The 18,165-nt window shown below is 41.2% G+C and overlaps 1 protein-coding gene and 1 pseudogene across 1 annotated transcript; both read right to left on the bottom strand.

Moving 5' to 3' along the window:
* Window positions 1-685: 685 nt before the first annotated feature.
* Window positions 686-7,820, bottom strand: LOC121742598 (peptidyl-prolyl cis-trans isomerase CYP59-like). The gene is made up of 14 exons (XM_042135791.1): window positions 7,203-7,820; window positions 6,013-6,117; window positions 5,652-5,769; window positions 5,492-5,542; window positions 4,864-4,955; window positions 4,652-4,751; window positions 3,904-4,026; window positions 3,730-3,807; window positions 3,556-3,602; window positions 3,409-3,464; window positions 2,731-2,771; window positions 1,899-2,001; window positions 1,599-1,737; window positions 686-1,512 (listed from the first exon to the last, which is right to left on the bottom strand). Exons 1-14 carry the CDS (start codon window positions 7,298-7,300, stop codon window positions 939-941), a joined length of 1,725 nt encoding a protein of 574 aa, XP_041991725.1. The 5' UTR covers window positions 7,301-7,820; the 3' UTR covers window positions 686-938.
* A 2,338-nt stretch (window positions 7,821-10,158) lies between these two features.
* Window positions 10,159-10,659, bottom strand: LOC121741066 (annotated as a pseudogene).
* Window positions 10,660-18,165: the final 7,506 nt, after the last annotated feature.

Here is an 18,165-nt window from a genome sequence, read left to right on the forward strand (position 1 = left end):
ATTTTGTTAAGGGCTTTAGCCCCACCCTAAGTATATATGGGTCCGCCCCTGAATGGGAGAGCCCTTCCATTGCAGGGAGATAGGCCCTTTGGCCAAATGCTGATGTGGAATGAAAGGGCCCTATGGGAGGGCCTTTCCATTGCTAATGCTCTAAACTCGTTAATTTGAATTGCTTGATTTGGCATTTTCGTTCCAAAAATATTTTGCAATAAAAACTCCAAACCATTTGTAATGCTACGTTCAGTATCACGGAATTGTGGCTCAATTCCAAATTGGATGTTTGATACCGCAAAATATCCGGATTTGGAATTGAATTATAATTCCAATTCTCTCAATTCCACAATTTGAATTCCATATAAGAAGTAGAAAATTAGAATTTCAAATAATTATAAAAATGAATATTTTCACACACTACATAAACAAAGCACACACAACACACACACACGCTGAGAGTCACACACACATAGACACACATTTACACACACTCACATGCTCACACAAACACAAAGAGTTTGACACACACACACACACACACACACACAAACTCACAGACACACACGCTCACATAGTCACACACATACATACACACAGTTACACACAGTCACACACACAGTTACACACTCACACATACTACACACCCATGTCAGTGTGTGCGCATAATTTCTATAAATTCAATTTCCTATCATTTGTACCAAACAAAGGATTTGGAATTTAATTATAATTCAATTCCGTAGAATTCTAATTCCGTGTACCGAACGGACCCTAACAGTGTCTTTTTGAGGCGGGATTCAGTTAAAACTGCTCTAGCACCGGTACAATTTTTAAAAGAATCCTGCATAGCATCTGTAGCTTCACTTAATCTATGATGAAAGCCAAATGATCGACTAGAACGTTTTCACCTTTCCCAGCCACAGAGAGAATGGAGGCACTTTCTCAACTCAGTTCCTCCTAGTAGTTCCGCGATAATCATCACCTCTCGAGCTTCTCTTATCTGAGCGTCGCTCTTCACCCCTATGTTTATGATTATATTTATCATCTTCAAAATCATGTCTGTCCCTGTGACTCCTTCGTACATCTTCATTGCCATTTCTCTTCCTGATCTCATTTTCATTTCTCCTGTCTCCATGGCCGACGTCATCTACACGCTTCTTTTCATACTTAATTGTATCCCTCATGTGTGTGTGTCCGTGGCGAGCATCATCTCCATCCTTCTTTTCACGGTCCCCACTGCCATGCCTTCTGCTGCGTTCTCTCTCATCTCCTCCATTTCTGTCTGGGTATTCATCTTTTGCTCCTCTCCTGTGTGGACTTATTTGACGCCGTGCATAACCCTCATCTTCCCTGCTCTTACTTTTTTCATATCGTCTCGGCCGGTCATGTGTATCCCTTCTCCTTTCATCACGTTGACTGTTATTTTGCTTATCGTCACTCTGTTCAGCTTTATGGTCTCTTCGCCTTTTACTATGCCTTGGCCCTCCATCATCTTCATCTTCATCAAAAACCATCTCATACCTAAAAAACGATGAAACGCAAGATTTGAGAGCACGTGTCAGTGGGTATTTTGAAAGAAAAATTTCAGTAGCACTCCATAAGACTACCTCGTGCTTCTGTCTCCTCCACGTTGAGTATTATCATCTTTCAGCATATATTTGGAAAGCGGTTGTCCGGTGGCAGTGGGACCTCCAGGGCAGTCCTTAGCAATGTGATCAAAAGAACCGCATTTGAAGCACCCAGCACCTGTAAAAGAAGTTGGCAAACATGAGAAAAAAGAAGCTTCAGACTAGGAATAGAAACATAGATACAAGAGCTCTTGACTCGAGCATTTTGTTGAACACAACTGCATATATCAGGGAAATAGAAACCATCCCAGCAGATATAGAAGAGACCAGACAAATTACCTCCACCTATTCGACCTTTGCCTTTATATTGGAACCACAGCTTTGCAACACTTTGACTAAAGTCAACATGTATTCTCCTGTCATCAATAAGAGCATTGTCCATCTACAGTCAAGTAATAAGGCAAAAATCAGGATTTGTTTAGCAATCATCAATTGTTAAATCATGTCTGCAAGAGTGATAGAAAGCAACCTATCATTCTATTGAATACAGACATTAGCATGAGATGGTGGAAATAAAGACATGTACATTAAGACGGATGGTGCAAAGAAATGCAGGAACTGAATTAAGTACATAAAGGATTTGATTCACTTGGGAACAGCCCTCGGCAGAGAATAAGATTACAGAGATGCAACAAGTACGGTCTTGTTAAGTGTAAAAGAGACCAAACCCAAACTTTTGACAGAAAACCTAAAGTAAATGCTTGAAAACAAAGATTCATATAACAAACCCACAGCTTATATGAATCAGCTCCAATGGTAGTACTAAATACTAATGAATATCTACCAGTAGAGAAAATTAAAAGCAACTATGAGCTATTGTTCCCAGTTTTTTTCTTTAAATATTGCGACAGTGCAGTTCTTTGAAATGGCTAAGCTGTCCAGATATGTTAACTGAGACACATACATGAAATATCATAGACTTCTGAAGAACTTGGGGTATATAACATAACAGCATATTAGAGGAGCTAATCATAGTATAATATATGATGTGACCACTCTTAAGAATCAATCTAGACTATGAAAATGTGGGATCAAATTAAAATAGCAGAACTAAGGTTCAATATCCTGGCAGAAAATCCAAATATCAGCTTCTAGAAGTCAACAAATATACCTTAAAATATGCTTCTTCACATGCATCTTTGTCTTCAAATTCTGCAGCCAGAGAAAATCACATATAAGTAGCGCAAGCAATGATAAACTGTTATTATCTACTCCTCCCATGCTACTTCGCCCTTTTTTTTGACATGTTATTTAAAGAATGAGTAATTAGTGTAATTAAATTTTGCATTTAAGTGTAATAAGGGAACACTTAATTAACTCTAATATCTTAATTAAATACCCTAATTTTTACTTGAGATAGAAATAGTGCAAGTAGTTTGAGACAGTCTGAAAAAGAAAAGTTGAGTAGCATGTGACGGAGGGAGTACTATGTAGTAGTGGGACGGAGGGAGTACTATCTGGTAGTAAAATCCAATAGCGTCATATATCAAAGCTAGCTTGTGATTATGGCGTAATATTTGAATCGGCACAAATTTGATGGGAGCAACATCGGCCAGACCAAGATTACTTTTTGTAGGAAATCAAGAAGCCATAAGACGATTGTCATAAACACAATTCCCATATTTAATAAACAAAACAAAAAAAAGGGAAATGAATCTGCATGATAGTTGAATAATCAAGGTTCAGCTGCGAGTAGTTGAGGAATAATGCATTATAAGATCACAGTTTTGTTTCAATTGAATACTGATACAATAATCAAGGTGTGCCTTCATAGGAATAAGAAACTCACCTATAAATGCGTAGCACAAACTGTCACCAGTTTTGTGATCTCGGATAACTTCAGCACTGTGAATGTCAATTAAGTTAAAGAAACTCATGGAGTAAATAAATAAACTGTGAAAAGAATATTTAACAGCCCAGCCATTACGGAACTCACGATGTTACAACTCCAAAACGAGAAAATATCGTATGCAAGTCATCATCCTACAGATAGAAGAAAGCACATATCAGAAAACATTTGATTTGACGGTCAATCTAAAGAGATGGTTCAGCATCAACTTTAAAATAAAATATCCCCTTGAGTGCATAAAAGCATTAGGCTTCCAATTACCTCAGTCACTGGATTCAACTTGCACACAAACAATACATTTTCAGGAGGCTTCATCTCAGCTTGAGGAATGTCCCCTATCTATGACATAAAGTAGCATGTGAGTTAGAAAGGGCCTGCTAGTATATGTAGGTATGCTACAGTACTCAGAAAAATTATAGATGAGGCATAACATACAGTCTCAAGTAATACTGCACTGGTATGCGCGGCCTTTTCACGCAAGACCTCCTGAAGCTCTTGGGGGTTAAGTTGTTCATCCATAGGGATCCAGTCATCTTCCAGTCTCACATCATCATCAACCTAAATTCAGTACAAATAACAAAGCCCTTCATTAAAATCAACTACACTAAATTCCATCAACATTTTCGGCTGCAGCCTGCACTAAAGTCACAGATAATACAGTATACACAACAGACATATTTAGAAAAGTTACAACAGTAATTCTTAAATCTTATTTAACCAAGCGATATTGTATGCTTGAGTTGCTGAGCAAAGTAGAATTCAAAATTCATATAATAGAAGCGACAATCAAAGAGCAAGAACAAGAAGGTAACATCTCTTTATAACTTGAGCAGGAAAACAGCATGGAACTTTCATTCAACCAGACTAGTCAATAAACAAGCACCAGCACTAGCCAGATCAAGGGTCTATTTATCAAGCACCTAAAATCTATCTTTATTCAGGCTAAGCTCTGCAGTGTGAAGTACATAAATAGCAACCGTAAAGTTTAAATGTAAATTATCTTATGAATCTCTAATAAAATACAGAAGAAATGCAGTCCAAAAGAAAAGGGGTGATCGTCGATTCTCAGAATATGCCCTTATGCAGATCAGAACTACTGGCCACTACCATATTCGCATAAATGTAACTGACTAAATGTCTATAAGTTGAAGAGTGATGGAAAAAAGGTCAAGTAATCAATTACTTCATCTTTTGGTTTTCCTTCAGGTGAAGCATCTGGGATAAGCTCAGCTAGTAGCGGAGGATCTTCGAAAGGATCGTCTATTATGTAAGTGTGTTTGATCCTGCATAGATGAGATAGTTAAAAGACAGAAGTATGGATAGGGGAAATCGCTCAAATTAAGTAGTAATTAAAAAGAAATCAGTAACATGCCGGCTGTAGCAAATAAGTCTGACCTGATGTTTTTATAGGGTCTGTTTTTTTCATCCACATAGGCTTCATTTATTCTAGTAAGTGTCTCCAGCCCTTCAGCAACCTCTCCAAACACCTTTTCATCACAATAACAATAGCAACAGTAAGAGTAAACTAAGTCAATAAGTGCAGAAATCCTCAATAGATATAGTAAATTTCTTTATGGAAGAGTGGCTCAAGCATTCCAATAATTAATGTGTCTAATAGACACTGTCTATTATTGAAGCATCCAACTGTTGTCTAGTCCATGAGTGGAACTGGAAGAGGTGCCTAGGAGTATATTACAGCTTAAAGAAAGGCAAGGAACAATTTTTCTTGTTACATTCTTTCACCTATTTGTTTGGCTGTTCCTTCTGGTAAGATAGCCTGACTTTCACTGAAACTGTGTGATTAGAAGGAGAATAAAACATAATGATCTTCCTGGAAACTTTCCTACTGAAATAAGTCAGTAACCACAAAAAGATAACTATGGAAAATGGATACAAACTTATAACTAAAAACTTCAGTTCCATTCTCTCTCTCCCACCCAAATAAAAATTCAAAAAAATATGGAGGTAAAATGGCATCCAGTCCTTAGGTTCAAATATATAGTCTTTAGATGAGAGGACTCACAGTATGTTTGCCATCCAGGTAATCAACGTCCTCCCGCAATGTGATATAGAACTGACATGAAAAAAATGACACGTTAAGAGAAAACATTCTATGGCAAGGATATCATGTTGAAAAAGTAATAATGTCTTATAAACAATAATATATGCTGAGGAAATCACACCTGAGAAGCATTAAGATTCTCCCCAGCACTAGCCATGGCCAGAGTTCCAATCTTTGAATGTTTCACATCAAGGTGTATTTCATCGCCAAAAAAACGAGCCTGGTCACCGTATAAGAATCTGAAATCACATGTTAATGAAGGATCATGCACGAGTAACGGATATCCCATTAAATTATCAATGTCCCGTAAGTATATGATTGCAAGAAAACATATATTTTAAAAGATTCAACCTAAAGTAAGCCGATATTACCAATGCAAACTTAGTGCTGGCTATCCATTAAAAAATGCAAACTGATGTTTGACATGATACAATAATTACAGGACTTTAATGTTCACTTGTTCAGCCAACAAAATTACTTACTTATACAAAGAATCACCACTAGATCCAGTCCCTGTCGGATCACCTGTCTGTGCAGTAAAATCCTTTTGTATCGTGTGAAAGAGGCATCCATTGTAGTACTTAATTCTGCAACCGAAGAAACATAGTAAGATCAATAGGCATCCAATATACTATTATCCTCCAAATATTTATACCAACAGAGACACATTTAAAACGTTTGGCTGAAAATAAAGAGTACAGTTTTAAATGTAAAAGCTACAACTTCCGGCACCAAAGGAATTCCAAAAACTATAGAAGCATAAAGGAAATATACATTTTGTACACAGGCAAACTGGCCAACCAGCCCACCCCCAACATCAAGACCGCATTATGAGTAAGTCCGCCCACCACATGTGACTTCTCAATGGTAAGCAATGTTATCAATCTCGTATGGCGGCTTATGGCGGTTCGCCTAAAAACCGCCACAGCGATATGGCGTATTAGTATGGCAGATATGACGGTCAATAATTAAATAAAATAATACTTATATATTTATATATAATTCAAAATTTAGAAAATAATAAAAATATAACATCTAAAACTATTAAAACAATTAAAAAGCATAAAATACAACTCTGATCTCCATGTTTCTTGCATAATGCCCCATTCCTAAATGGGGTACACACGCAATGTTGTCAAATGGCAGATATGGCGGTGCTATGGCAGCGCCATGGTAATATGGCGTTTCCATCACCAAACGCCATGCCATAGCGCCATGGCACCATGGCACCGCCATATCTGCTATTTGATAACATTGATGGTAAGAAAACTAGGATACTCAGTTGCATCAGTTTCAAGTGTAAAGTTCCTACTATCTGAAGGCACTACATATAAATGTGAAAATATCTCCACAATGACAGTATGTGAATGCACAAAATACCAAAATAGAAACACAACTTAATTCCTCACCGGGTCTAAACACGTTCCCATTACACTCAGCTATACAATGCAATAGCTTCAAATAAAATAATTTGGAGACAATTTGCAATAGTTTCAAACAAAATTATCCGAATCAATTTAAGCAGCAATCATTGGATTTCAAGTCATTTACACAAAATCTCGGAAATGTTCCAAATTGGTTCCTCAGGTGATAATACGATCTCCATTCCAAAAGCTTTGAATAAGCAATGAAACATGAAAGTTGAACAATAAAAAGGCAGAAGGAAAATTACTTGCAGAGCTTGAGAAAATTCTTGCAGGTCAAAGGGCAACGATCAGTGAACAAATCCACCACAATCTCTCCCAAACTCGTCACTAGCATAACCGACATATTTCATGCACTTGTCCAGTTACCGAAATTTTTTGTAAAATGGAAGTCAGGGTTTTAGCTACAAACTCTCAGAAAGAAAAAAATGCAGAGGTCGTCAAAGTGAATAAGAGAAATGGAGTGGGGAACTAAATTCTGACAAAATTTCTAGTGTTTCTGAAAAAAGGAATTGAACTAGAAGTCTAGAAGGTGTGGAAGTTCAAAAACTGCCTCGCGATTGGTGATGTGTCGGGGAGTATGACGGAGTTGTGTTCCGGAGTTTTAACAGAAAAAAGAGGATTTCGTAAATTGGGAGACTTGCAGAAGATGGTTGAAGCGGTAGGGAGAGATTGTAATAACAGTGAGCAACTATGTTAACCTCTGCTACCACATTGAATCGAAGATTAAAACAAATCTGGATGCGTAAGGCGGCGGTCTGCAAGGATGATTCCAATCAATTCGTCGGAGGGAATTGAGAAGAATAAAGAAGAGAAGAGAGGGTTGGTTCGATTCGATGGCTCGATAATGGACAGACAAAACACTCAGTTGGGCCTTTCTTAATTTAAAAGATGAGCCCTAAACAAATTTGAAATACTGGGCTTCTCATTGTAATCATAAATTACTTTAAATCTTTACACTAATCTCGTTATTTCCTACATTATAGTAGTAATAATGAATGTACGGTTTTATCTTAATAGAATCAACCTTAATTGTCCTGGGCATGCGAATCTCGCTGGAAATTAAGAGGTTTTCAAGTCTCCGACGGTCAGATTGGTGAGCTAAATGATGGCGGGAAAAAGCCACCATAACAGAATTTCTTGAATAACAATCCCCGCAAAGATCATATTGACATCGGTATCAGGGCAATGATGGAACAAAGAAGGAACATATTCTTCCACAGTTGAATCCACAAATCCAACAACAAATTCATCGCATGTTATTGTGCGCGTGTCGTCGACAAGCTTGGTTAAAATGTCGATAACTCGACCATCCAACGACGTATGGATATAGACTGGCGTGCAGGACTCGAGTATTGAAGATTATTAGTCCATTGTCACTACTAGCTCCTTCATGACATTCACCAGATGCTCTGTAGTGGTGGTTGACGCGGAACATGTTAGAATCGATTCTATGATTAAAGACGGAGGAAGAGTTAACCAATGAACAGAGGCGGATGCAAAAAAATATCTTAGTAAGGGCTTTACCATATGCAAAACTAATTCCTAGTATTGAACCGTCAAACCAACAAGGAGTTCATTATTAGATAACATGAGTTCATTTTTAGATCATTTTTCAAAGCTCAACTTATAGATATATCACTTTTATATTATTATTATAGTATTATAGAGTACTGATTATCTTTCACTAATTTTTTTAACTTTCCATTATATTGATGATGGATGGGTGGAGTGAAAACTATTATTGGAAAAGCAGACAAGAACAATGTTTGTGAGTTGGCCATGCGGTAAAGAGATTAAGAGCATCCCCAAGGCAGCCTGAGTTAAAGAGCTGTGCTCGTGCCGTCCATGCGAGCTGATGATATTGTGGGGCTGATGCTGAAACAAAACTTGGAGAGAAGCCTTTGGAGCAGGAGCCTATGCTTGCAGCTAGGGTGACCATTGAAGATGGCATTTGCCTCCATCTTGATATTGATGATATTGACAGCTTTTTGCAGTTTAATCATTTACCAGATGGTGTGGCTCAGCTGAAACAAAGAAAACAAATTTTTCTTGAAGAACTAGCATCATCCTTTCATCTGATTGACCCTCTAGGGAATAATGGCAATGCTGTGAATTTATCATCCAAGGATGACCTTGTTTTGTTGAGATTAGCTTCTTGCTCGAGTTGTCTGTATGGCCATCTTCCGAAATTTGAGATTCTTTTTTGGAAATCTTTCTCCTGATCCTGGTGCATCCATGGTAACTGCAAACCTTGCAAAGACTATATCTTCCTGTATCCATCGAATGGAGCTCAAGGCACTAGCAGCCTGCCTTGCATCAGTGGTCTGTTCAGCTGAGCACCCTCCTTTGCGTCCAGTTGACCCTCCTTCTGCTGGAGATGGAGCTTCTGTTGTTGTTAAATCTGTTCTTGCAACTGAGCATCTGACTGACCCCCATGCTGCTGATAGTTGCAGCATTTCTAACAGGCCTCTTTTGATGCAAGCCTTCCTCACACAAATGACCAGCAAAGAAAACTGCTGCTGGAACTATGCATGTAGCTGGTCTTAGTGGTCAGAGTGGGAGCTCATGATCACCTGCATGCCTTTTGGCACATATCTTATCGCTATGACCCTTAGGCATCAGCATCACAAACCACTTGCTGCACCCTGAAACGAAATTATATTGGCATATTTGATTTTGAAATCGGCTAAGGTTGGCAAGTCACCTCCATCAGATGCCCCAAGTTGGTTTCTTTGCAATGAGTTTCACCATCTCTCATTGTAGCTGGGCTCTCCGTGGACTGTATTTTGTCATTTTTTTTCTCTTACTCAAGAGCTTACATTTGTTGCTCTGTTGTGCAAATCGTGAACGGCTTTTAGACTTAGAATTTTAAAGTTGAAATGAAATAGTATGTTGTTCCTTACTCCTGAACTCTTACATTTTATATAGGGGAGGGTTTGTATTTGGTGTACTCACCTATGTTAAGTGAGCTTGCTCTTCTGGTTCTCGTTGAATATGAACACGCTAGTAATTTTTCATGCACTTTTAATATATGGTACCTTGACATCCCAACATCAACCTCTTTTATACTTTTGCATTTTACAGCTATGTTTTCTAATTTTAGTGATTTGTAATACTGAGAATCATTTCTTTTTGTTGCTCAATAACAAGAATTTTTTATGATATAACACTATCTGTATTGATTGAGTGGCTTGGGAGAAATTGTTAAATGCTTGTTAGAGTTTCTCTAGTCATCAATATTTATATAAGAATACATGTAAAATATAGGATACATATACCAATGAATCAAATAATATATAATAAATAAATGAATAACGAGAGTGATCAGAAACAGCAATCGAGGCACCAGCAGCAACAGAGTCCGGCCAAACTGTGAAACAACAAGCATCAATGTTAGTGTATCAATCATCAATTTGAGATCATAATATTAGTTAAAGAGGGAATGGTTACCATCCTTTGAAGAGGCCGCCGCCTCTGCTTGTGGTCTGGATGGCGGCATGGTCTTGGTGGTTGTCGTCCCTTGTCGGATATCCCATTGGTGGAGGCGCATCACGTATGCTGGCGGAGGAGGGTATGAAGTTGGTGGCGCCGGATATGCAGCTGTGGAGTGCCAATTCATGTTATCAAAATAGATTAAGACGAGATGACATTGTGACATTACATTTACATACCAGTTTGTTGATGTTGATCGTATTGGCTCATGGCTCGTCAAAGCTCCCTTCCTCGCTTCTGTGTGTTTTGAATTTTGATAAGAGAGACAAAGCTGTGAATAAGAATGCTATGGAGAGGGGAAGGATGGATATATATATTTATATGTTTATGTATGAATGTATGAAGATTATTGGATTGTGGAAGGCGTCACAACTAATACACGCACAAGAAAATTCAGTTTGTGAATACTCAGCAAAGCGCGTCCATCTAGAATGGTTCACCTCTCCCTTTTCTATTAAGTCTTCATTGTTGTGCTGTACATAAACACACACCCACATTAATTAATTTTAAACATTCAAGTATTTGAATACAACTACTACTTTAATAGCACTAGTATTAACATCCGTACTATGCACGGGACATAAAAACTTCAAATAATAAATACAAAATATAATAAACATATAAAAATAATAAGAATTCAAGGCAATATGGAGATTTAAAAAACATAATTGTAATTATCTTGTCTCACTCTAAACGAATGGAGTATAAACAATAAAATTAATGACTAAAAGAAGAAGTGTGACTAATGATCAAAGAGTATGAGTTAATTAGAATAAGATATACAAATAAAGAAAATACGTGTGAGTACAGATGTTTATTATCAGTGCTATACAAGTCATTAATCCAAATAAAAGGTAAATTAATATATAAATATAATAGTTTAATTTAAAAAAAATTAATTTGAAAAAAATATATAGAATATTAAATATATGAATGATTTATATCATATAAATTTAAAACTTCTTTGAGAAGTCAAGGTAGAAAATTTTATTATCCAATAATCACACTTTAGTTGACTATTTATTTATTCCATTTAATTTCAGAGCATAACATAACTTGATATACATGGCCAAAGACTAAATGAATTTTTTGTATTGGAACGAATAAATTTCTTACTTCCCGCCATATCAAGTTATGCTTTATAGTTAGTGTAAATAGTTTTTCATGTTTTTTATTTTAATTTTAGAAATTAAAAGTCGGAAGTAAGAACGAAAGCCGATCAAGTGGAACTATTTGAGTTTTCATCTGGAATTAATTGTCCACTTGATCAGAGCAATTCGAGTTTAATTGGTGGTACAGTACTTTCGTTGATCAGGGCAGGAAGCGCCAACTGCCACATTGGACAGAACGTCCTAGAGAGAGGAAGGAAGCGTATCGGAGAAGCTAAGCCAGCTGGCACTCTGAAAAGGCGCGTCTGTACGTGAAGAGTCGCAAGGATCTGAACAACCGCAGGGATCTCAACAGTCGAGGATCCCAACAACCGCGATATCATTATAAAAGGAAGATTTCAGATCCGTATACCACTTTTACTCGAGCCGTCTATAGTACATTCCTTTTGCTCTCATCCAAATTCTCCCAAGATCAAAACCTTTGCCCAAGTTATCATCCTCTTCACCAAGACCTACCGCCATTACCAGTGACAATGTTGCTTGAACAACTCCCGACTTCATCCTCCTCCTCCAGTTCCGACGCCGACAGTGGTGACCGGGAAACTTCCGTCCAACCCCAAATAGAAAATCCTAATCCTCCACCACAAACCAGCGTCGCCGCTCCACTGCTTGAAGTGGATGAAGAGGCCATACGGCGTTTAGATAGAATCCTCCGGAGTATGCCCTCCGAGATGGATACCGCGACGGTGTACGCCACCCTAAAAGCCCGACTTGGAATTTCCCGGTCGAGGAACCCCGCTACAACTTCCACACCCCAAAATACTCCCCAAAACCCTCCATCTTCCTCCCACACACAAGCCCCCCTTCATGCACCTGAACCTATACCCATTCTCCCACTGGTACAGTACAGTAAGGACTCCGATGAAGAAGCGGAGGGAGGCGCGCAACCCTCCGCCGCTCTGGCTGACAAAGCAGAGTCCGTGCCGCCACCACATGCAGAGGGCACATCTGCTCAAAACGCCCCGTCACCACCGAGTGACGAGAGTTCTACTTCCCTCCTCCAAGGGCCGTCACAACCGATTGAGGTTGTGACCATAGACAACGACTCCACGGAGGACCTTCAGCCGCCTCCCAGCGACGTCCTACTGCAGCCAAGGGAGGCTGATTGGGTTTTCCACCAAGCGGTGGAGAATGAGCCAGAGGATAGGGAAGAGCTGCCACTCCGCCGCCGGACGCGCCGGAGGAACATGGCGCGGATGATAGAGGAGGTAGAGGCCAGGGTGGCAGATAAGCCAGGGAGAGAGGAGGAGCCAGAGCAGAGGCCCCGCGTAATACGGCGGCTGATGGATGAGCCGAAGGAGGCGAATTAAGGGGTCGGGGAGGCCGTAGAAGAGAGAGAAGCCGGTGAGGAGAGGGAGGCTGTTGAGGACAACCATGAAAGGAAAAGGAAGGGGAAGAGTGTTCTTCCTCCTCCGAAGAGGATGCGCCCCGTAACCTGTGGCATTGTTATTGCTGATACAGACCGACCTGCTCCCCCACAAGAAGAAGATGAGGGCAGCGAATCCGAGGCCAGAGAGCTTCGATGTGCCCGAACATCACGCAGGCAACAAGGAAGGCCTGCAACACCCCCCACCGCCGATTACTCCAACACCACTGTGGTATTGACCACGGACCTCCTCCAGCGGATGCTGGAATTTTAAAACCCCAAGTGGCAGGAGGAGGTCCACCTGAGGGTAACCCCCTAGAAGCGGCTAAAGACCGGCAAGAAACTCCACCAGCCAGCCCTAGAGACTATCCGGATCGAGGCGAAATTTACCTAGTATATCACTGGGATTGGTTTTGACTGGCTGCTGGAGATTGAGGAGACCTTCGTGCCGGAGGCCCTGGCCAAGGAATTTTTCACGTCCTTCCGGTTCACCGGAAGCATAGACTTGGAGGCCAGGAGCGTCTCCTTCAGGGTGTTCGGCCTTGCCCAGAATATGAGCCTGAATGAGTTCTCCATAAGAATGGGACTCCACACAGAGGCACAGGTCGCCAGTGGGGAGTGGTTCGGCCACGACATTGGCCTTCCTCAGAGGAAACCGGATTTTGATCAGCAGGCCGTCTGGCAGGCCTTGTGCAACGGACGTGCCCCCGACTTTAAAGCCTCTGAGTCCAGAGGTATCCATATTGCTGATCCGGCCCTCCGCCGTGCCTAGGTCTACCTTGCCTGTAATCTCCTTGGCCAAGCCAATACACTGGCGATCATTACTTTGGCCGAGCTCTACTTTATGTGGAGCATGAGGGAGCAGAAGAGGGTGCACCCTGGCTACTGGCTTGCTTATTCGATAAATCAGATCGCCACTCGCCCTGCCCGCTACCTCAATGTCTGCCACCTACTTGAAGCCTACCTAAGGCGCAATTGGACCCTGGTTTTCCACGAGGAAGTGGAGCGCCCCAGCCATTGCCCCAAGCCCGAATTATTTGACCTAGATTTCTTTGTCAGAATACAGGTACTTGAACGGCTACCCGGCGGGAAGCTTCGTTTCTACACTAAGGCACGGCAGGAGAGGCAGAAGGAAAAGCAGCAGGAGCGGCCGGAGGGGAGGAGACAGACGACCGATTGCCCGGCTAGCCCTGAGAGGCAGCAGAGGCCAAGGCTGGAGATGGTGCCCATAACAGAGCCAGAGACAGAGGAGGCTGCACGCGCTGACCGCGAATGGAAGCTCCGTATGGAGCAGATGCTTACGCAGCTGGTGGAGAACTCACATGCCCAGCTGGTTGCTCAAGCTAGGATTCTGGAGGCTATCCACCAACAGAGCCCTGCCAGCCAACCACCACCTCCCTCTACAAGCTCTCCTCCAACCCGACGCCCATCATCCTCTAGGCCACCCACAGCTCCCCCCGGTCAATCTCCCCGGAAGCATAAGTACAACCCCCATCTCAGCTCATTTCAATCTCAAAACAATTTTAGTTTTATTTGATTTTGGTTTGTATAACTGATTTTCTGCTCCACCTCACACTTAGACATGTGTTGGGTCTAATTGTGAGAAGTTATGCATGTTTGTTTTTGTTTGTGTTTGTTGGTATGCCTATATCTGTTTTAATTTTTGTTTTTCTGTTTTGGTTGGCATGTTTGACTATTGGCACTATTTTACACTTAGCCCAGTGTCTGGTCTAAGTGTGAGAAGTTTTCCTTGTTTTTTTTTCTGTCGTGCCATTGCCTGTATCTAACCCTTTTCCACTGCATCAAGTCCCTCGAGGACGAGTTCATATGTAGTGGGAGGGGGAGGGTTAGTTCCAGAAAATAAAAATCATACATGTCAAAAGTTTGAAAACACAAAATATCAGTTGGTAATAAATAGGCAATATGCATGAAATTGGATAAGTGGAAGAGTTGATTACTTTGGGAAGAGTTAGAGAAAGGAATCAGTATGTTTACATGCAGAAACTTGATTGCAAAAAAACTTGATCAGTTTGAACGACGCAAGTATGATGGAAATGTTCAATTTTAAAACTTACTGTGAAGCCTCTCTATATGTGAGTTATAAGCCAAAGTAGAACACTTTTTACTATTTTTACAAAAATATTTTTACGAGAGGCTAAATGTTTTATATTTAGATGAAATTGCACAAGAAGTAAGGACTAAAGGCATTAGGACTTAACCAATTTGAGCCTTTTCTTCTTTCGCTCCACGAACCCGCCTCGTCAAGCAAGGCACCCCTTAGTTAACCAAGTTGAGTCCATACACTTTGACCCGTTCTTTTGAAACCAGAACCCATATCCATACACTTTTCCTTTTCTTTTACAAACACGTGAGGAAAAGGTCAAGAGATGAGTCATTTCAAAGTAAGCGGTAGTACGATAGAAAGTAAAAATAAAAGGGTAGCCGGGTTGAGCGAGTTAATCAATCAGGTTGATCAAGTCAGAAATCAAGTCAAAAGGGGGGGGAGGAAAAAGTTGTAACCTGACCCGGTAAGTAGAAAGTTAGAAAAATAAGCCAAAAATTTAAGGCTAAAAGTCGCCACTTAACCAAGTGAGGTATCTAGTGGCAAAATAAAAAGTTCAAATCTTTGGTCTCTTGACTCATGTGTTTTTCCTTTTATGTTTAATATTTTTAAACTTAGAACCCCTAGGACCCTACCTTGATACACCACTACCCTTAAGACCCATTACACCCGAAATGAAGACCTTAAGGAACTATCTTGTGCAATCCGATTCGAGGTATTAAATTTGTGGCAATACCGAGTGAACAGTCCTAACATCTCTGGTGAGAATGAGTGACTGAGTGAATCCAACAGTGGTTTCAAAATTGAGCAATCTTGACGAACTGACACCTTGATCAAATAAAAGCGAAAAGGAAGAAGCATAAGCTGCTGGCAAATGGATTGACTTCGACCTCGGGTATGATTGTTGAAAATTTATTCGATCTAATGCATCTATGTGAATATGTATTTTTATTTCGAGTCTTGTTTTCTTTTTCGTCTTCTTTTACTTTCTTGAAATGAGTAAACCATGCCTGAAATTTGCCTTATCTTTTTCTTTCCTTTTTCTTTATACTTGGGGATAAGTATGTTTTAAGTGTGAGCAGTTTGATAAGGCCCATTTCATGCATCGGTTTAGGGGTAAAATGTACGCTACTTGATCGGTTTTATCGCGCAAAGCAAGTGTTAAATGTGCAGAAATGCCGCTTGACCAAGGCAACAAGGCCAAACTGATCAAGCAAGTACAATAGGCAGAAAAGGCCAGAAAGCGGGGGAGTTGATCAAGGGGAGTAATCAAGCAGTCAAGGAGGGGACCACTGACTTCCAGAAGAAGGACATGAGAGGCAATGAGCTGGATGGTGCGCATCATTCTGTTAGCAAGGACAACGTTCTAGAAGGGGACACGTGCTGATATATGAGATGCAAGGACGGAGCTGAGTCATGAATTTGTTACTGAAAAACATCGTCATTCTAGAAGGAAAGCACGTAGCAATTGATTCGCTCTCTCTCAGCGTGAGCGAATATTCCCTGCCAGATCGTTATCCAGCTGGAGGTCGTTGTCGAGCTTATAAATAGAGGATGTACCACCACGCAGAAAAAAATCCGATCTTTTACTTTCCGTCTTTAGTTTAGTTAGTTCTCTAGTTTAGTCCAGTCCTCTAGATAGTTTAGATAAAGTAATACTTAGTTAGAGAAAAGGGCGACCGAAGGGAGCGCTACAGAATACTCTATATCTGTCACCGTTGTCTCAAGTTTCCTGCCGAGGATCTTCTCGGTTTACTTGCTTTCGTATTTTCCGAAGTGTTAGCTTAGTTTAATTTCAAGTTGCTTTGTAGTTAAAGTTTCGATCTTTTTGTATTCCGCATTATCGCTGCACTCGTTTGGATTCTGAATATAAAATCGAAGTTATTCTGTTTTCGTCATCGTGTTTACTGTTCTAAGTAGTTAATTTTCATTCCAGTCTGAATTTCACTTGACCTAGTAGTTAAAATTCCCTTGAGCAAGTAGTTAGTTACTTTTCTGTCTAAGGTAAAATCAGTAGTTAAAAACTCCCAAAAGTTAAAGCGTGGCAGCAGCCAACCCCCTGTTCACTACTCACACACTTGATACACGAGCTTCTCTGTGGGATCGACCCCGAACTTGCCGCTTTACTGTTAAAGTAGTGCAAAATTGAGAGTTTATAAATTATAGTGGTGGCGTGCGAGAGCGAGAGCAACTTGATCAAGTAGCAACGACATTTGCAAGCTGATCCATCTGGTTCAGTTATCTCTTCCATATAACTTGAATCAAAGAAAACCGCCAGTCCGCATTTTACTTGAATGCCCGGTTCATCGACGCCGGGCACCCAGGATTCGTCGACGCGGGGGGTACCAACCACCCCATTTTGATGTAGATGCATACGCCCGTCTCTCAGCCCCGAGGTATTCGTAGGGATTATCCTAGATTCGGGAGGATTATTCCGTTGAACCCACTCTGGAAGAAGGCCGAGGCGGTAGAGGCAGCCGAGGCGATGAAGGAGGCCGAGGCGGTGGAAGCTCCAGGGCGAAGGCAGACGAGGAAGAGGAGGATCTAGGCCGGCATCCGTACAGCCCCAAGGAAACGCTGGCTATGTACAACGCCTGGATTAACGTCTCGTACGATCCCATCGTCGGGAATCAACAATCCCGGAAGTGCTTCTGGGAAAAGGTCACCGAAGCCTACCACGAGATTAAGCCAAAGCGGAGCCACGGGAGCCGACAGAGAAGTGCTCCGCGCTCACCTTAATCGAGTCGACAGAGAGGTCAAAAAATTATGTGCCATCTACAAGAATGAAGCGGCTCATTACCAAAGCGGAGCCACGGGAGCCGACGATTTGAGGTCGGCTTTGCGAGTCTCCTTCGACGACACCGACAAACAATTCAAACATGTCGATGTTTGGGAGGTCGTCCAAGACGAGGAAAGGTGGGCCGGCGGTGTCCGGTCCAGCTCGGGCTCGACCTCGAAGCGCACGAAGCACACGACGGGTGGCCAATACTCGTCTAGTGAGGGCGGTTCGGGCAGCACCGCACAAGAGTTTTCCTCGCAGGAGGTTGAGGGCACGACAGACGATGCCGGATGGTCCTCCCGTGGGCGCTGTCGGCCGCAAGGGAGAAATGCGGCGAAGG

This window comes from Salvia splendens, chromosome 7 (assembly GCF_004379255.2).
Source record: "Salvia splendens isolate huo1 chromosome 7, SspV2, whole genome shotgun sequence".
NCBI classification, from domain to species: Eukaryota; Viridiplantae; Streptophyta; class Magnoliopsida; order Lamiales; family Lamiaceae; genus Salvia; species Salvia splendens.

Excerpts from the sequence above, each read along its gene's own strand:
- LOC121742598 (XM_042135791.1), bottom strand. The coding sequence starts at position 7,300 with ATGTCGGTTATGCTAGTGACGAGTTTGGGAGAGATTGTGGTGGATTTG. Across the intron at positions 3,603-3,729 it reads AGTTGAATCCAGTGACTGAG|GATGATGACTTGCATACGAT; the intron begins GTAATTGGAAGC and ends TTCTATCTGTAG. Across the intron at positions 2,002-2,730 it reads GTGAAGAAGCATATTTTAAG|ATGGACAATGCTCTTATTGA; the intron begins GTATATTTGTTG and ends ACTTGACTGTAG.